General features: G+C 40.7%; 1 protein-coding gene across 1 annotated transcript in view; it reads right to left on the reverse strand.

Annotated features, from left to right (window-relative positions):
- PLCE1 (phospholipase C epsilon 1) overlaps nucleotides 1-20,231 on the reverse strand; it is a 336,517-nt gene that overhangs the window by 49,316 nt on the left and 266,970 nt on the right. Inside the window, exons 18-22 of the mRNA XM_043983896.1 lie at nucleotides 13,780-13,896; nucleotides 11,972-12,130; nucleotides 8,087-8,216; nucleotides 3,564-3,605; nucleotides 2,360-2,481 (exon numbers count right to left, since the gene is read on the reverse strand). Of these exons, the coding sequence (XP_043839831.1) occupies nucleotides 2,360-2,481; nucleotides 3,564-3,605; nucleotides 8,087-8,216; nucleotides 11,972-12,130; nucleotides 13,780-13,896 (570 nt within the window). The remainder of the gene's footprint in view (nucleotides 1-2,359; nucleotides 2,482-3,563; nucleotides 3,606-8,086; nucleotides 8,217-11,971; nucleotides 12,131-13,779; nucleotides 13,897-20,231) is intronic.

Below are 20,231 nucleotides of genomic sequence, written 5' to 3' on the forward strand. Positions count from 1 at the left end.
GAAAGTCTACAGTATTATTAACCCTCAATTTCAAGTCAGGTAACTGGATAAATGGAGTGTCCTATATTCTTTTTTTTTTAAACATTTATTTTTATTTTATTTATTTATATATTTTTTTGCGGGGCAATGAGGGTTAAGTGACTTGCCCAGGGTCACACAGCTAGTAAGTGTCAAGTGTTTGAGGTCGGATTTGAACTCAGGTCCTCCTGAATCTAGGGCAGGTGCTTTATCCACTGCACTACTTAGCTGCCCCTTATATTTTTACAGTATAAGTAGATATATGTGGTAGGGTAAGAGGGTATAGTATCATCAGGAATTGCCTCAGGGACTAGCAAAGGTACTGGCAAAACAGACTATTTTAGACTGACATCCTTTTTGAATATTCAATTTACTCTGCCTCCTGATGTTACAAATACACAAATGTTACAAATGAGTCTTCAACAGTAAGGTCTTGCTTCAAGAACCCAGGCGAAGACTCAGATGGACCATATTTATTGCTGTCAGGATCTCATCTACAGGAAGAGTTGCTGGTAAAAGACCTAATTTCCCTTCTTCCCTTGTATTTGAAAGAGAACTGATGCCACCACTTGTCATTCATAGGACTCCTGGAGGTGGAAGCCTATTCCTGGTAATGAAGAAAACTCAGTTGCCTAATAAAAAACCATGCCACTTGCCTGATGCCACCACCAAATATCTTATCCATCTCATCCCTGATGAATTTCATTCCTGCCTCCCTTTTCCACTGTTTCCTCTGTTCTCTTTCATCTTAGACCTCTTCCTTTCATGCTTCTCCCAAGAGCCAAGCACTCATTGAGAAGACGCTCATCTATGGCCATTCTCTTTAGTATTGGATACAGGTCCTCTATCTCCCTCCCCACCTCTTCTACTGGGCCACGAGTAGGTATGCTCCTTATTTCCAGACTCCTCCCCCTCCCCTGGTCCATTCCTCTCTTCCCACTGCCATCACTCACCTACCTCTTTTCATCTGAGAAGCATTTGTCCAGATCCCGGTAATTGTTTTCTAATAGCCTCCTGGTCATCCCCTCTCCATTCTTACCCAACTTCCCTTCTACTGGGGGCTTTCAATAAATGTGCTCTGCCATGACATACATCTTTTATTACACGGGCTGGTTCACTATCCCGGAGAACTGTGGCACGTCTATGAACAAAACCTTAGAAATTCCTCTAATCCTAACCTCCTCTCATCCCATCTCTCCCTGTGCCTTATTCTTAGATCTACTCTTGGTTTTTACTAGGACTTCTAGTTCTACCTCCCTCTCTGTTCTCTCAGGCTATGAGCCTTGCTCCAGCTTTACTTTCCTCCCATTTCAAACTTTCCTTCATAATTAACCACATCACCTTTATGCTGTCCTCTCCTCTTGAACAACCTGCCTCCCCTGATGCTCATACCTTGCCAAACCTCCATCTAGGAAAAAGTTTCTCTTAACATCCTTCTTCTCTATAGATTTCTCAAACATACTCATGGATCGCAGATTTAACTGACACCTTTTCCTCAGCTCCATAGGAAGAAGTACTTCACATCATTCCATTTTCCCAAATGACTTTTTAAAGTGTCAGACGCACTGTTTTTCTCAATCCTTCATCTCTCTTACATCTAGCTCTTAAAGCAACAGTAACTATGTACATATAGTCATAGTGAGCTAGTCATTTGAAACAGATGTTATACTAGAAATCAGCAAAACCATGAATATACATGGGGATTTTCCTGAACTACTCCAGATGGGGGAAATGAAGCAAAAAGGGAAACCAACTCCCAGCATTAAAATGGTTCTGGTGAGGCCAGTCACGTACAGTACTGTGGGCCTTGTTCAGGAAGCTCAAACAGCTCCTAAATACCCCTGGTATAAAGTACAAATGCCTTTGTTTTTCATTTAAAACTTTCCCAGGTTTATAACACACTATTCCTTCACATCCTTTGCTCAAAATGTTCCTTAAAAGAGAACATTTCACCTTCAGTCTCTGTGCTTTGTCTCCTTGGCTGGAATATTCTCTCTTCTCAATTCCACTTCCCGGCCTCCCTAAAACTGGGCTCCATCGCTGTCTCCTTCAGGAGAGGTTTCCCCATCCTGGGAGTTGCTAGTGTCTCACGTTTCCCTCCAAATAAATTATTGTGTTCGTCCTTAGTATTTGGTTATCAGCATGCAAATATTGTATGCAGATGCCCTTTCCTCCTGCAGAACATATGCTCTTTAGTGCAGGGACTATTTCTTTTGTTTTTATGATCCTAAACCTAACCCAGGGCTTAAGAGAACCAGTGACAACTAATGAATGATTGCAGGTTCACTGATTAAATCTTGTTTTATGCCAAGTGCAGCTGAAGGGAAAATAAGTATTCTACCTTTCCTTTGTTGCAAACAGAGCTGTCGGTTTTCTTTATCCTCTTGGGAATTTCTTCATTGTACTCAAACTGTAGTTTGTCACTAGTTGACTTACTTTCAGGTCGATCTTCCAGGATGTTATCTGCAAATGTGTTAAAATACCTTCAATTAATATGACAGCTACAATTACACCTCCATAGTAGATCTTACTTTACGTAAAGGTCAGAGAGCAAAAACACCCAATATTTGGAAATACCTTCACGTTTGAGTTGTCTCTTCATTGCATAAAAAGATTCCAGGATATCTATAGGACTGAATGAGCTTTTTTCACTGAGGTTGTTTATTTTTTTGGAGCTTACCTTTGATTTCCTTGGTATAGGGAACTCCCTAAAAAGGAGTCTTCCGTCAATGCAGATCAACATGTGCTAGGCAGCTTTATTGTCTTAGCGAGTTGCCTGGGGCACTTCCCAGGGTCACTCTGCTCCTACTTCAGAGGCGGGCCTGGAATGTTTGTCTGCCTGATGCCATCTTTGCAACCACTGTGCACTGAGAGTAGTGATTACTTCAATAAACTGATGGATATTGGAAGTGATTTTGGTGTCATGTAGATGTGTCCTAACCTTTTTATCAAGATGAATAGTATCAAAGGTACATTGTGTAAAATGGCTGACCACAATGGTTTTGTGATTGAAATACTTCTATATTAGAATACACACCTTATTTAATGCACCTACTAGTTCTTTTTAGCTTCAAGAATGTCAAAATCATGAAAAAAATATATAGGAACTATGGAAAACATCTCATTGTTAACTGACAGGTAAAGCTGAGTAGCTCCACAAACATAAAAATTTATAGTTTTAACAGTCAACAGATTGAAAAAAATCTGACAGATACTCTTTCATTTTGATTATTTAAAAATTATATTCATTATACAAAGGCAATATCAACGGTTTTAGTTACAAATTTACTTTTTATCCTAACTGGTCTATTAACATTTTCTCTGGCGTCTTGTCCAAGTTTTACTATTTTCAGTCCATATGTGTGTAGACCAAAATATCTCTATGCCAAATTAGTGCCATGCAGGCTACCAGCAGTACTAAAAGAAATTATTCTTTAATACTTATTTGCAGAGGTACGACAACTTCATGCTAAGCAATATTAAGCAATTTTAAATACAATGTTGAAATTCATGCAGTTAAAATGATCAATTCAAATGGCTTTTACCTTCCTGACTGTTAGGAGCGGGAGAAGCATTAAGGACATCTGCTATAGAAAAACAGAGTCAGACAGAGGATAAAAGTAGAGAAAATTAAGACATAAAGCCAGAGAAATTAAACTGAAGTGCTGAGCAGAGTTTAAGTGACAAGAATGCATAGAATAAAAGGCAACAAAAGAAATGAGGCATATTTTAACTTCAAAATTCCTGTACAGCATTGTAAAGATTAGCAATAATGAAAGTGCAAAGATCTTTACCAACTATCTTCCATGATAATGCATAATCTATTATATAATAGTAGTCCTATTTGTTAAATCTATTGGCAAGTTTTATTGACTATGAACTACTGTTTCATTTCAAACACACAGAAACAGATCGATTTCACCAGAAGAAAATAGCATCTTCATATGACTTTGTATGAATTTGTATTATAGCCTGGGTTCAAACCTGTGTCAAAATGATCTGGCCTATCTACTTACAAACAGGGTATGGAGACTACTAGCTAGGAGGTTGAAAGATCTAAATTCTCGGTTTATGTAGGCCAGATTACTATTACCTCATGGTCTTCTAGATAAATAACAAACAAAGCTTTTTAAAGCTTTCTAATCTTGCTGTCTATCCTTTCTTTGTCTTATTTAATTGCTATTGTTGGTCTGCCCATATTGGCCTGTCTCTTCAAACTATTTTTTTCTCTGTAGTTTTCTCTCAGCAACTACTCACAATCTAAGAGATGATAAATTTAGAGATAGATAATCTAGTCCAACCACTTCATTTTACAGATAAAAAAAGGTGAGCTCAAAGACATGAAGCAAACTGTGCAAGGCTGTTAATTGTTAGTGTCAGAGAAGAGACTAGAAAATGGGTTTCCTGACTTCCAATCCAATCTTCCTTCCTCAATATCATAGTGCTTCTTCTAAGATTTATGCCAAGGTCCCTGAGGAAAAATGTGATTTGTTCTGCCTACATCTGCAGTTTTGATTTTCTCATTACCCTAGCTGGAGACAACTTGGGAGCTATGCAGAGACAGGTGGGGAAACGTTCAGCACAAGCAGGAAAATAACTACAGTAAAGGAAAAGAATATGGTTACAAGGCCAAGAACCTAAGTATGTGATTTGTTTGGGATCTGGCCAGAGTCAGAAAACTTTCAATCAAATGGGAATTTAATTATGTTGGATGGTTTTCCTTCATATTTATACTGTGATTGCTTTTAAATGAATATGCAAAGCACACAGATTCCAAGGTTTAAGTTTGCATTCTTGGATCCAAAGTAAAAAGTGCTAAAATTTCTAGAAGTTATCGTCAGTGAATGAAGGCTCCCTCTTTTTTAGGGTTCTCTAAAATGCTATGGTGGCTTGGGTATTATTTATGGGAAGGTGAGGAAAAAGGGAGTCAGCATTTACATAGTGCCAACGATGTGCCATGTACTGTGCTATAACTTTTGACAGATATTATTTCACTTTATCCTTATAACAACCCTGCAAGGCAGGTGCTATTATTATCCTCATTTTATAGTTGAGTAAATTGAGGCAGACAGAGGTTAACTGATTTGCCCCAGGTCACATAGCTAGTAACTATCTGCTTGAATTCAGGTCTTCCTGACTCCAGACCCAGTGCTCTACCCAATGTGCCATCATCTGCCTCACAATTTATATCTATGAAAAGACTTATTTTCTTTTAACTCATTTCTTGTGATGGAGAATTAGGTGCAGTTAATATGCAGACTAAGAGTGCTTCTTGATTCTGTTTTTTTTCAGTGGAATTTTCATGACCTTTTTCACAAATAAATGAAAAAAGCATAAATATGAAATGCCTCTTTTGCTGAGCATAATGCATCAAATTATATTCAGTAAAGGGTCTTCATTCTGCATTAATTCAGGTATCACCAGGGCTCTTTTCCTGCCCCAATGCTGAGTATTGGTCCTCTCTTTCAGTCCCTGGCTTCCGGAATGCTCTTTGATGGGCCGCTCTTCTTTCTGCTGCCCTGCCATCTTGATTCTCCCCCATCTGCTCATGCCAATTTTCTGCTCAAAAACTCTGAGTGGTGCCCTATAGTCTAGTAAGTAAAACAAAAACTCCCCTTGCCCAACAACGAAGACTTTCCACAACCTGCTTCTACTCTACTTTTCTAGACCTCTCTCATATTACTCCTCTTCACACACCACACTCCAGTCAAACTACATAAGTCGCTGCACTGCCTAAACATGCATGATGCCCTCACAGCTCTGTCTCTTCTCAGTCTCAAGTCCAGTTTATCTATGAGTGGCAGTGAAATGAAATGGAAAGCCTCGCCTCTGACACATGCTGTCAGTCAGCTAGCCAACAAACATTTATTAAATCATGGCTCCGTTCCAGGCACTCTGCTAAGTGCTAGGATAAAGAGAAGCAAAAACATGTTCCCTGTTCTCTGGGAGCTCAAATTCTAATGGAGAAATGAAATGTCAACCATTGTGCACATAGAAGATTCGTACAAAGTGGCTGGAAGGGAAGCTCAGAGGGCGGGCACTCATGTGTGGGGGCTCTGCCTAAGGCCTTCTCCCAGAGACAGAATCTGAGTGGAGTCTAGACAGAAGCCAGGGAACCAGGGGGTGCAGGTCAGAGTGGGGAGTATTCCAGCTTTGGGGATGGCCGGTGAAAAGGCAGTCAAGAGACAGAGTGCTGAGTGTGAGAAACAGTAAGAAGGGAGGTACTGTTGGATTGTAGAGTAAATGGAGGGGAGTAAAGTATAAAAAGGGCAAAGTTGTAAAGGGCTTCAACTCTACAAGCATTTATCATGTTGATTGAAGTTTACTGAATAGGATACAAGAAGACTGGAAAGATAAAAGTAAGCATTTGGGGGGGGGGGGCGGAGCAATGAGGGTTAAGTGACTTGCCCAGGGTCACACAGCTAGTAAGTGTCAAGCGTCCAAGGTCAGATTTGAACTCAGGTCCTCCTGAATCCAGGGCCAGTTCTCTATCCACTGCGCCACCTAGCTGCCCCAAAAGTAAGCACTTTAAAAACCAGAGGATTTTAAATTTGCTACTGAAGGTACTGGGGAGCAAATGTAGTTTACTGAGTATGGAGGATGAATGGATCACTTTGTATCATCACTTTGATACTTGAGTGGAGCATGGACTGGAATGGAGACAGATTTGAGGCAGGGAGAGCACCCAGAAGGCTGTTTCAATAGTATAATCATAAGGTGATGAGAGCCTGCACCAAGGTGGTGGCTGTGTGAACTGGAAGAAGGGATGTTTATGAGAGATGTTAAGGTAGAAATGACAAGACTTATAGGTCAGATTTGTGGAGCAAGTGTGGAAAGAAGCAGAGGGTGACAGATAGCAATCCTGTGTGGCTAAGAGGACATCAACAGAAAAGTTTGAGGTGGGGGTTTAGGGGAAAAGTAGTGACTGTGTGACCTTGGGCAAGTCTTGGTGCCAAGACTGTAAGTTCCACAAATGTTCCTCAGTAGAGGAAGAATCCTCTCCCAGCAGTTTCCTATTATTGCTAATCCTATTTTTTTCTATACATGAAAATCCTTCTCCCTCTTTTTTTTTTTTTTTTTTTTACCTGTGGAATTCCTACTCATTCTTTCAGCTTAATTTGTGTCAACTCCTTTAGGAAGTCATCTTTGATCCTCCAGGGATATTAATGCCTTTTCCTCTTACACTGCATATAGTACTTTGTTTTCAAACTCTAATGTACTTATGTCATATTGTATTTTAAAGCTAGCTATTGTTAGACACTTGTGACAATGGGGCTAGAAGAGAAGAAGCTGTGTCTTAAAGGCTATGGAGAAAAAGAATCAGGTACCTGTAATTCTCTGGGCCCATTGAAGAGCACCAGAATGTAGCTCCAGGGTTGGAACAACCCAATGGAGATTTAGAGATTGGCCCGGAGTGAGCAATGCTTGAAGAAAAGTAGAAGGAAGGCTAAGAATGGACACTAAGAGGGGTACGTTAGAGCAGGGCTTCTTAAACTTTTTCCACTAGTGACCAATTTTCACCTAAGAAATTGTTCTGCGACTCTGGGTAGACAGGTATATAAAATAGGCATATGTAACCTTTTACTATTGCCCAATTTTTCACCACCCCTATATTCAGTTGTGTGACCCCATAGGGAGTTGCGACCCCCCAGTGTAAGAAGCTAGGCTTGAAAGAGCAGGGGGAGAGGTTTCTCTGGTTGTATGGGGAAGGGTGCTTATTGCCAGGATAACCAAGTTTTCTGGTACAGTGGCTGGAGTCAAGAAGTGTTGAGTTCAGATCTGGCCTCAGACACCAGATTTGTGATCCTGGGCAGGTCCCTTAATCTCTTCCTGCCTCAGTTTTCTCTTGTTGGAGGAAAGATTAAAAAGGATTTTCTTATACTGTCCCCTTACCCAGAGTGAGTACTGCAGTGGTTATTATTCTTATATACCTTGGTCCATGTTAAGTGACTAAAGTCTAGAAGTTTTTATAAGAATGGAACTTGTCTGGCCTTAACTTATATGGCAGCTTTATTTATGAAAACAATCCAAATATTTCTTTGAGCGATTAATAGTATTATTTTCTTACCATCAGAAAGAGATTCATAGTCATAATCATATTCGTCCTCCTCATCTTCCTCTTCTTCATTATTAACAGGGGTAGGATTGGCATTACCACCATTACTGGTCTGTGTTTGCAGGGATGCCAACTGATGAGCCTGTTAAGATTAAAATAACTTAAAAATTTAAACATTAAGCTACTGTTTGATTTCTAACTTTTAAATATAACTTTTAATGCCAACAATCTCCATAAAAGATTTATTGACTTTAACTCATTTAAAGGGAAACAAATTCAAATCTTTTGGAAATAGCATCAAAACCAGAATCAATAACAATACTCCTACTGAAATCTTACAACTCTAAAAAACATTAATAAAAGAAACCTTTTTCTTTTCTCAATAGCATTATATCCCCAAAGTTAAGTGTTTTAACAGAATTATATGATACTTGGGGGACAATGTGAGGCTAAAGCAAGTGACCTGGACTATTTATTATAGGATCAATGGATCGTAGGAACTGATTGAATGGCTAGATGCACAATACAATGATGTGTGACTGTTGTTGCTGTTCAGCCATGCCTGATTCTTCATGATCCTGTTGACCAACTGTCCATGGAGTTTTCTTGGCAAGGATACTGGAGAAGTTTGCCATTTCCTTCTCTGGTTTTATGCAGCCAGGGGTTAAGTGACTTGCCCAGGGTCACACAGCTAGTAAGTATCTGAGGTCAGACTGAACTGTGATCTTTCTTTTTCTGACTCTAGGTCCAGTGCTCTTATCCACTGTGACACTTGGTACAAACAATACTTTTGTGACAGCAATGGTCTTCCCTATGTATGTCTACTGATACTAAGCTGACTCAGAACATTTCACTCTGACCAGATAAAACTCAGGTATGCTAGTTTCCCTACCTTTAGTTCGTTAGCTCTGTCAGCTGAGTATTGGATTTTGTGCCATACGCATTTATAGCAACTGCTCTCTTTTGTTAGGTTTTTAAGAATGGATGTTACGCCAAGAAAATGTGAAAAAAAAAAGTATACTTCAATAATTCTCAAAGATATTTCAACAGCTGTTGGTGTAGGGGAAGACAATTGATTCTGTCTGTAAAGCCCACAATGAAACAGGATCAGTCATGCCAAAATGCAATTAATCAACCAATAATCAATAAACATTTACTTAAGTATCTTTTATGTGCTAGGCAATGTGTTAAGTATTAGGGATTAAAAAAAAGAAGCAAAAGATAGTCCCTGCCCTCAAGTGGGGGGAGACAACATGCAAACAAGTATGATCAAAGCAAGCTACATGCAGGATAAAACAGGAGATAATTGACAAAGGGAAGGCACTAGCATCAAAAGGGGTTGGAAAAGGGTTCCTGTAAAAGATGGGATTCCTTGGGGCTTAAAGGAAGCCAGGGAAATCACCAGGCATGGGGAAAGAGCCAGAGAAGATACCTGGACCTAAAAGATGGAGTATCTTATTTGTGGAAAAGCCAGGAGGCCGGTATCCCTGGACTGAAGAGGACTTACTGGGGAGTAAGGTTTAAGAAGCCTAGAAAGGTAGATGGGGCAGCCTAGATGATGAAGCATTCTTGAATGCCAAAGGATTTTGGATTGGATCCTAGAGGCAATAGGGAGCCATTGGAATTTCTTGAGTTTGGAGAGACCTGTGCTTTAGAAAAATCACTTTGGTGGTTGAATGGAGGGTGTAGTGGAGTGGGAAGATAATTAGGGCAGGCAGACCCACCAGCAGGCTGCTGCAGTAGTCCATGTGTGAGGGGATGAGGGACTGCTCTAAAATGGTTGGTCGTGTCAGAGGAGAGAAGGGGCTGTATTGGAGAAATGTTGAAACTGACAGGCCTTGACAACAGTTTGGATGTGGGTGGTGGTGGTGGTTAGAGACAGTAAAGATTCCTGGATGACTCCTAGGTTGGGATCCTGAGGGAATGGGGAAGGGGGAATGGGGTAGGTTTAAAGGGAAAGTTAATGAGTTCTGTTTTTGAACATATTGAGTTTAAGATGTCTATGGACATGGGAAGTTGGAGATGTGAGTCAGCAGAGAGACTGGGGCAGGATAGGTAGATTTGAGAATCAACAGCATAGAGATGGTAATTAAATCCATGGGAGCTGATGAGATCACTAAGTGAAGTAGTATTGAGGGAGAAGAGGAGAGAGTCCAGGACAGAACCCTGAGGCTGGTGTTTATAGGCACCTAGGTGGCCTGGTAGATAAAGTGGATAGTGCAACAGGTTCAAAGTCAGGAAGACCTGAGTTCAGATCCAACATCAGACTCTGACTAGCTCTGCGACTCTGGGCAAATCACTTCGCCTCTGCCTGCCTCGGTATCCTCATCTGTAAAATGGGTGTAATAAGAGCACCTACCTCTCAGGGCTGTTGTGAGGACCAAATGAGACAACATTTGTAAAGTGCTTCGCACAGTGCTTGGCACATTTTGTTGACATCATCACTATCGTCATCATCGTTGTGTGGAAAAGGGACTATACTTATTCTGTCTGATTCCAGGAAGGAGAATTAGGAACAATGGGCAGAAACCAATGACAAGAGATACCTTAAGCTCAACCTGTCCAAAACTGAACTCATTTCATGAGCTCCCCCCAAACACCTTCTTCTTAATTTCCCTATTATTTTTTTGGGTACACTCATCCTCCCAGTTACCCAGGCTCACAACCTTAGCATCATCTTTGACTGCTCACTCTCCACATGCAATCTGCTGCCACGCTCTGTCAATTCCACCAATACAACATATCTCTCCTTTAATACGACCACAACCCTCTCATCACCTTATGCTTAAATGCTTGCAATAACTGGTTGGTTGGTCTCCCTTCCTCGTTTCTTTCCAGTCTAGTCTATTATTCAGTCAGCTGTCAAAGTGATCTCCCCAAGCACAGACTATGCCGCCCTCTTGTCCTCCCACTTTAGCTTTATATAAATACGAATTTGCAAACACAGCAGTAAGGTCATGTTCTTGGGACAGGGAAGAGGGAGGTGGCACAATTCTTCCTCACTCCATCTCAGACCTTCTGGATCCTCTGCAGACCCTGTATCACAAAGCACCTGAGGGTCCCTCCCAGTGACAGGCTGATAAATGTTTAACAACCAACTCTCAAAAAAGAAAAAAAAAGACAGGACACACTTTTAGATTGGGGGGGGCGGGGCAATGGGGGTTAAGTGACTTGCCCAGGGTCACACAGCTAGTAAGTGTTATGTGTCTGAGGCCGGATTTGAACTCAGTTCCTCCTGAATCCAGGGTAGGTCCACAGCGCCACCTAGCTGCCCCCACACTTTTAGATTTAATCTGCATCTTTAACATTTTTATTTGTCACTCTCTTAAGTCTGGAAAAAAAACACCAATAAATCAAGCCCTTACTTGTAGCTGATTGCCAAGGTTTAAATGCTCTTTGAGCATAGCCTGGTCCCACCCCTTTCCCACTCCACTGCCACATCCTCTCAAGGGTCTGGTGGGACATTCCATCAGCAGGGTATCCACCTTTCCTTTTGTACCTCCCGTTTCTTTCCCCTCCCCTTAGAGCCCCCACCTAGGCCTCCTTCAAGAGGCTGCCTGCTATGATCTGACCTGGTCAAGATGTCCTCTGTACTGGATATATCGGTGAGACTGCAAGATCAGAGAGGGACTTTCTTTTACACTCTCCCCTTTTGGGCAGAAGGTTTTGCTTGTTTCGGCTTTCTGCACACACACCCCTGCCCTTGCCCTGGTTTCCAGATTTCTAGATCTAGCTTTATCAATTACTTGGGGAAATATAACCAAAATTTAATAATTTACTCTCTTGATTAACTCTTTCACAGCAGCAAAGAAAAGGCCACATGAAATATAAAAATGCTATGAGTTCTTTGTTCCTAGTTTGCAATATTTTTAGAAGCTCTTTGTATAGAGAGCATACCTTTTGTTTTAATATATCCACAGGAGTCTGATGAGCTTTCAGTTTTTTGTTTTTAAGAAGCACTTTTCTCCTAAGTTGGTCAGGTGAAGGAAGCATTGGATCATCAGAGAAATCACTCTCAAACAAAAACCTGGCAACGAGTTTTTCTCCAAAGACATTCTGAAATATCAAATACAAGACAAACAATAAAATTCTGTTACTTGCATCTAAGTTTGCTTACACAGGGGTGGAAGCCCCACATCGGTCTCAGTCCAAGGCTGCCTTCCCATAACAGCTCTTGGCAGAGCTTCTTAGGGAAAGGAGTTTTCTGAGAGTCTCTGGAAGGAAGGGGAAGAAGAGTAGGAGAGAAAGCTGGGAAGGCAGGAAGGAGGCTCTTTGGTGAAGGGCCACTGACTGGTTACTCAGCTAGGAGCAAAAATAGAAGAGGCTTTCAAATCCTCAGCATCCCATCAACAGGATCCACTCTTCTTAAAAGACGAAAAACAAAATAAAACGCCCCTGTCCCACCTCCCATCCCTCCTCACCCTCAGATATTTAACCACCAGAGTGTGCTACTGATCAAACTGTCTGATCCTATTCAGGAATAAGTACCAAGCAGAGTCTATCATTTCCCATGATTATTTATTCTAACCAATACCAGATGGTGTTCCGGGGTCACACCAAGCCCTTGATGGCTTTCAGAAAGATGGTTACCTATCTTCCCTAGCTCTTCCCCTTATCTCATTAGTCTAAGGATTTTAATGTGAGTGCATTATCCAGGTAGGTTGTTGGTTCATGGTGCTTCCATTTCTTTTCCTGTCCCTGCTATGTTTCAACAGTTTGCTCACACACCTAAGAAACAGAATAAAGGTGGAAACCAGTATGTGAGTCTGTTCACACTGCAAGGTCATGGACTCAATATTAAAAGTCTTACTGCAAGAAGGTGGTTGTGGTAAAATACAAGCTGGTTTTAAGCAGATAGCTTCTAGTTTCTCTCTTTCCTGTGTCCTTTCTCCTTAAGAAATTATACCCTGGGGCAGCTAGATGGCGCAGTGGATAGAGCACTGGCCCTGGATTCAGGAGTACCTGAGTTCAAATCCGGCTTCAGACACTTAACACTTACTAGCTAAACCCCAATTGCCTCACTTAAAAAAAAAAAAAAAGAAATTATACCCTGGCCTTTCTAAGCTACATTACTTTCCCTTGGTCAATTCCCAATCCTGTCAGCAATTCCCTTCTTTCTATAGTCAATGCTTCTGTAAGTAGGATCAACTGGTTAGTTAGCCAGGAGTTGGGGGGGGGGGTAATGTACTATGGCCAGGGGTATAGAATACCCCTACTACATCTACATTTGGGTTCTTTTCCTATTTCATATTTATGAATTCATTAAGTTCTAAATAATTTATTATATTAATAGAATGTTAGCCATCTTTCCCCATTTCCTCCAAATAGTGACTACACCTTAGGATGCCTGATACTTTAGACATCGCTAAATCTCAAAGATTAGGCTAGAGATACATTAGAAGCTTGAGACAGTCCTGGGAAGGTCCTGGTCTTCTTTGCCTACTGAGTATTTTCTGATTGGTAAAAGGACATCACAAGACTACTCTGGGTTTCCTCAGATCATTCCAGAATTCTTGGTCACAGTCAAGAAAAGTTCCAGTATAGTTCCAATGATTATCCTACTTCTGTCATTTTGTAGGGTTCCAAGATAATATATACCTCAAACTGTGTGTTAGTTTTGTGTATAGCTACTTAATTCAGGAAAAATCTCAGCTATATTGACAAGATTGTCATGATATTCTCCCCCCACTTAACTCAGTACTCACCTTGAAAATTTCTGCCATTTTTCGTTGCTGAGGCAATGAACAGTGATTTTCTATAGATATTATGATAGGCAGGTCAGAGTTGACGAAGGCACTACGATCAATGGCTTCAACTACTTCCTATGAGAGCCAAAATATAAGAATACATGCATTTTTCTAGGAGCACATATGAAGCATATTATATCTATACTAAGAAAAAATGCATAATGTCATATGGAACATGCTTACAAATACTATTGTATTTAATTTGTGAGGCATTGAAACTGTCAGCTCAAATAGATGCTCTCTCAATGTGGATTATGTGTTGTGTATGTGTATATATGTATACACATACACACACACACACACAAAGGTGTATCAATTTACTGAGCATCATTTTGTAATTAAGATGTCAGCTCTTTCTATGCACATATTTCCTTAAAAACATTCATTAAACATTTTTAATCATAGCTAGGGAGTTAAATTGGAAATAGAAAGTTAGGGTGAAATACCAATGCCTCTACCCAACTGTCTTCAAAGCAGTCTCAATCTGTGCCAGTCAGGTGGTATAGCACTGAAAGTGTTTACCAGTAATAGGGTGGGAGACTCCCTCTAGGCAAAACCTCTTTGGCACATGCTATTTTAACACCAAACATTAGGACACGGTTTCTGGAGGCCCATGGGGTTGCGGTGGTGGTCGTGGTAATGAAGGTAGTATCTACAGGGAAGGGAAGGAAACCCTTTAGGATCTCTTCTGTTAGTGGCGTTATTCCTACTGAGACTCAGACAGGGCTGGGCTTTCACTGCCAAAGCGATTAAAGAAATTTTGGAAGCCTTAGAAATTGCTGGGCAGTTTTGTGGAGTCCGCTATCCACACTCAGTCATCTGGCCAAGCTAAATGCATGAACAGAAATTGTTCTTAAAAATAATAGTTAGCATATGTTTAGTATCTTAAGGTTTGCAAAGCATTTTAACTCTATCTCATTTGATCCTCAAAACACCAGTGTGGAGCACGTGATGGTTATCGCCATTTTACAGAAGAGGAAATACAGAGGTTAAATAACTTGCCACGAGGCACACAGCTAGTGTTTGAGGCAGGAGTCAAACTGGGGCCTTCCTGATTCCAAGTTCAGCACTCTATTCACTTTGTGGTTAGCGGCTTACCATGTAAGGCCCTGTCTTAGAAAATGCAAACAGTTATTACCCTTAAAGAGCACGCAGTTCCTGAATGGATACAACATGTACACAGATAAGTCATTTGAGCAGACATAGATGCTAACTTGAGGAGACCAAGGGTGCTAACAACCTGGGGGGGTGGGGGGTGGGGGGTGGGGATCAGGGCAGGTTTCACTGAGTAGAGGACATCTGAGTTGAGTCTTGAAGGGGGATATGGATTCTGGGAGGCAGAGAATGGGCGAAGATTTATACAAATGCAAAGAGGTGGAAAATAGAATGCGGAGCTCAGGGAACAATTAAGTAACTCAGTTTGGTTGGAACATAGAGTGCATGAGGGGAGTAATCTGAGATAAGGTATTCCAGGCACTGTGTTAAGTACTTTATAATTATTATCTCATTTGATTTTCAGAAGTCCTTTGAGGTGGGTGCAAATATCCCCATTTTACAGATGAAGAAATAGAAAAACAGAGGTGAAGTGACTTGCCCAGGTTCACACAGCTAGTAAGTGTCTGAAGTTGGATTTGAACTCAGGTCTTCCTGACTCCAATGGTACCATTTAGCGGCCTCTGAGAGGAAGATTGTGGAGGGCCCTTAGATGCTAGGTGGAAGAGTCTACATTTTATTCTTTATGCATTAAGGTTTGCACTGAAGGTTTTTGATAGGGGGAGTGACATCGTCAGACTTAGAAAGGAGATTCTATCAGATATATAAAGGAAACCTGCAAAAAGGAATGGAAAGATGAGAACAGGGGGTGAAATGTTATGGAGGTAGAACTGAAGAGAATTTGCAACCGATTTATTATAAGGAGTAAGAAATAGGGTAGGTTCCAGGGGAACATGCAAATGTCTATCAAATGTCAATCAATCCATAAGCATTTATTAAGTCCTTACTGTGTGCTGAGCACTGAGCATACAAAGAAATGCAAAAACAGCACCTATCCTCAAAGAGCTTACAGTTTAGTGGCACAGATAACATGGAAATAATTGGGAATATATAAGATACCAGGGTAGATGGGGTATTTGGGGGAATGTGGGTTGAGTGGGGAATCAAGTAAACAACAAACATTTATTACTACATGTCAGGCACTGTGCTAACTGCTGGAGATGCAAAACAGAGAGTACCTGCTCTCAGGGAGCTTATATTCTATAAGGGGGATACAACATATACATAGATAAATAAATATAGAACAGCTACCAAGTAAATATTCAGAGAGCTGGTGGGTACCAGCAAGTGGGGGAATCAGGAAAGGCTTCTTAGAGTACCTAGCACTTGGGCTAAGCTCTGAAGGGGGGAAGAGATTTCAAGAAGCAGCTCCGTGGGAGAACACTGCAGGCATGGTGGACAGCTTGTGTAAAGGGGCAGAGATGGGCAATGTACTATTGTGGATGGGAACATCAGGTAGGCCAGTCTGACAGGATGACAGAGGACATCAGGATGAGCAGTGTGTGATCAGTCTGGAAAGGCCTACTGAGGCCATGCTGGAAAGGGTTTTAAATGGCAAATAGAAGAGAGGAAGAGTATCTAAGACTGCCTTTTTTTTTTCTGGTGAGGCAATTGGGGTTAAGTGACTTGCCCAGGGTCACACAGCTAGTAAGTGTCAAGTGTCTGAGGCCAGATTTGAACTCAGGTCCTCCTGACTCCGGGGCCAGTGCTCTATCCACCGCATCACCTAGCTGCCCCTAAAACTGCTTTTTAAAAATTCATTTACAAATTACTCTAACTTATGAGAGATCTCTTGTAAGAAAGTAAAATAATTAAAAAACTGGCAATAAAGGGATCTCATCTCAAAGTGCATACAACATCCTACATCTATAAGCACCCACCCTCATCTGTCATTTTGCAAAATATTGTTTTAGGAAAACATTAAGAGATCTATTTTCTCTCCTTTCCACTTCTTACCCCATGGAAAAATTTAAAAAAATTCCTTATAACAAATATGCATAGTCAAGAAAAATAAATTTCCTCATTGGCTATGTATGTGTATAATTTTATACATACATTTTATACATAAACATATGCACACATATGTGGAGAAAGAGAGAGGGGAGAGGGAGACAGACTCTTTCTGTACCCTAAATTTATAATCCTCTGTCATAAGGCAAACAGCATGTTTTATCATTGGTCCTCTGGAATCATGAATAGTCATTGTATTGAATAAGGTTCTTACAGCTTTCAAAGTTCCTTCTTTATCGTGTTAAGATTGTATAATATTGTTCCTAGTATAAGCTAGGCACTGGACAAAGCACTAGGAATATAGAGGCAAAAAAGAAAAGTCTCTGCCTTTCAGGAGCTCACAGTCGAATGAGAAAGACAATATGTAAACAACTATGTGCAAACAAGCTATAGACAGGATAAAAGAGGAAAGGCTCTAGAACAGAGAGATCAAAAAAACTTCCTATAGAAGGTGAAATTTTAGCTGGAACTTGAAGGAAATCAGGTAAGCCAGAGATGGATATGAAGAGGAAGAGTGTTGCAGACAATGGGGACAGCCAGAAACAATGTCTGGAGTGGAGAGATGGATTGGCTTGTCTGAGGACCAGAAAGTTGGTCAGTGTCTCTGGATTGCAGAATATGTGGTGGTGGTGGTGTCACTGCATTGATCAGAATTCCCAAATCTATAAAAGTTTGCCTTTACAATATTATCGTCATTGTAGAAGTTGTTTTCCTTGTTCTTGTCACTTCACTCTGCATCAGTTCATACAAGTCTTCCCAGGTTTCTCTGAAATCATCTTTATCATTTCTTACTGAATAATGATATTCTGTCACATTCATATACTGAAACTTGTTCAGCTGGTCCCCAATTAATAAACACTCCCTCAGGTATCCATTCTTTGCCACCTCAAAAATGAGCTATAAATATTTCTGTACATCCTTAGGGTTAATTTGTTTAAGACTAATGCCTTCCTTAATATACTCTCCCTCTAAGTCTCCCCTTTCTTTCCCCTCCCATTTCCCTGTTGAGTGAAAGAATTTCTGTTACCAACTGTGTGTGTACATATTTTCTTCCCTGCTTTAAACAGTTCAGGTGAAAGTGATGCTCAAGCGTCAGCCGTTCCCCCAAGCCCTTGCTTGTACAGATTTCTACTTATCCAAATAATGTGAAATCATTTCCTTTCACTTCCCCTTCTTCTCCCAGTGTATTGTGCTTCCCTTCTCATTCTTCTGGTAAGATCAAGTCATAAGAGAACCACTCTTAAGCCTTCTGTCTAATTAGACTCCCTGTATGACTTTTGATGAGAGGGATGAGTATCATCTCCCCATATGAGAAAGGAGTTTAGAAGATGGCAGAGAAAAGGCAGTGAGCTCTCAAACTCATGACACGATTACTCCAAAAAAACCTCCAAATAATGCCATAGGACAACTCCTGGAGCAGCAAAATCCACAGAAGAATGTGCTGAGATCATTTTCCAACCAAAGATGGCTTAGAAGGTCAGAAGGAGGGAGCTGCTGTGCTGAGACAAGAGTGGAGCCCAACCCTATAGTCACGCTGACATAGATCTAGTCCCAGGAAGGCCTCGCCAGAGAAAGAGACCCCCAGAGTCTCTGATTCAGCTGCAGCTGATCTGGAACTAAGATCACAGTCTGGTGAGAGGCTGAGCCCTGGGCAGGGGGGAGATTATGGGGGTCTCTGCTGGTGCTGAGGCAGAACTTGGGTTTTTCACCCCTGCTGGGAACCAGGAAGTAGGCTTGAGTAGCAGTGGCACAGGTGGGGGAGGGGCACAGGCTCCTCAGAGCTGACAACCATAGAACACAAAATTTTGCTGTCTGGTTAATTAGCAAGTTGGCCTGGGGCTATCTACAGACCAGGGAACAGGCCAGGCGAGTGAAGAACCTGTCCCTCCTTAAATCATACCACTTGGGGCAGTGCAGCCTGGCAACAGGCAAGATGAGCAGGCAGAGAAAGATGAGGACCACAGAAAGTTTCTTCAGTGACAAGGAAGATTGAGGCGCACCCTCAAAGGAAGATGTTAATGGCAGGGCCCCTATATCTAAAGTTTCCAAGAAAAATATGAATTGGTCTCAGGCCATACAGGCTCTCAAAAAGGATTTTGAAGATAAAGTCAGAGAGGAAGAATAAAAAATGGAAAGAGAAATGAGGGCAATGCAGGAAAGACATGAGAAAAAGTCAACAGCTTGAAAAGAAAGGAGTTTATCCTTTAGTCTCCTATGATTGTTTGTTCATATTTACCTTTTTATGTTTCTCTTGACCCAAGTGTTTGAACATCAAGGTTGCTACACAACTCTGGTCTTTTCATTAGGAATGCTGGAAATTCTCTACTTCATTAAAGGCCCATTTTGGCCCCTGTAGGATTATAGCAAGCTTTATGGAGCAAGTTCTACTTGGCTGAAAGCCTAAATCTTTTGCTTTCTGGAATATCTTATTCCAGGCTTCCATTCCTTGAAGTGGGGAGCACTAAATTATGTGTGATCCTAACTGTGTCTCTTCAGTACTTGAGTGCTTTCTTTTTGGCTACTTGCAGCAATTTTTTTTCCCATTGATGGGGAAACTGGATTTTGGATATAATGTTCCTGGAATTGTTCATTTTGAGATTTCTTTCAAGTGATTGGTGGATTCTTTCCATCTCCACTTTTCTCTTTGGTTCTCTAGCAGTTTTATGATTTCTTGAAATATAATGTCTAAGCCCTTTTTTTTGGTCAGGGCATTCAAGTAGTTTAATGATTCTTAAATACTTTCTCCTTGATCTGTTTTCCAGGTCAGTTGTTTTCTGTTACAAGATATCTTAAAATTTCTTTATTTTTTAGTTGTTTGACTTTGTTTTAATATTTTTTGTTGTCCCATAGAATCACTGGTTTCTGTTTGTATATAGTTAGGGTTAAGGTTTTTTGTACCTCTTGTGCCAAGCTAGTAATTCCTTTTCCAATTCTTTCTTCCACAGCTCTCATTTCTTTTCTATTTTTCCCCCCTGCACTCTCGTTCCATTTATTAAAGAAAAAAATTTAAACTCTTCTTTTAAATGCTTGTTTTGTTTGAGGGATTCTAGTTGAAATTGGTTACATGCTGTGTTTTTCTTTGAGGTTTTACTTGTAGCTGTTTTGGAGTCATTTTCTTCTTCTAGGTTTGTATTTTAAGTGTCACTTTCACGATAACAGCTTTTTATGACAGGATTGTTGTTGTTGCTTGTTCTTTCTTCCAACCTAGTTCTGGACTTTAGACTTGATGTCAGTGCAGGGCTCTGCCTATTTCTGGGATGCAGGGAAGCTTGCTGTATTTCTTCACCATTTTGTTTGTCTCCTACATCCATTAAGGCTCTGCATCTATAATTTGTTTTCTATCAACC

Source organism: Dromiciops gliroides, chromosome 2 (assembly GCF_019393635.1).
Source record: "Dromiciops gliroides isolate mDroGli1 chromosome 2, mDroGli1.pri, whole genome shotgun sequence".
NCBI lineage: Eukaryota > Metazoa > Chordata > Mammalia > Microbiotheria > Microbiotheriidae > Dromiciops > Dromiciops gliroides.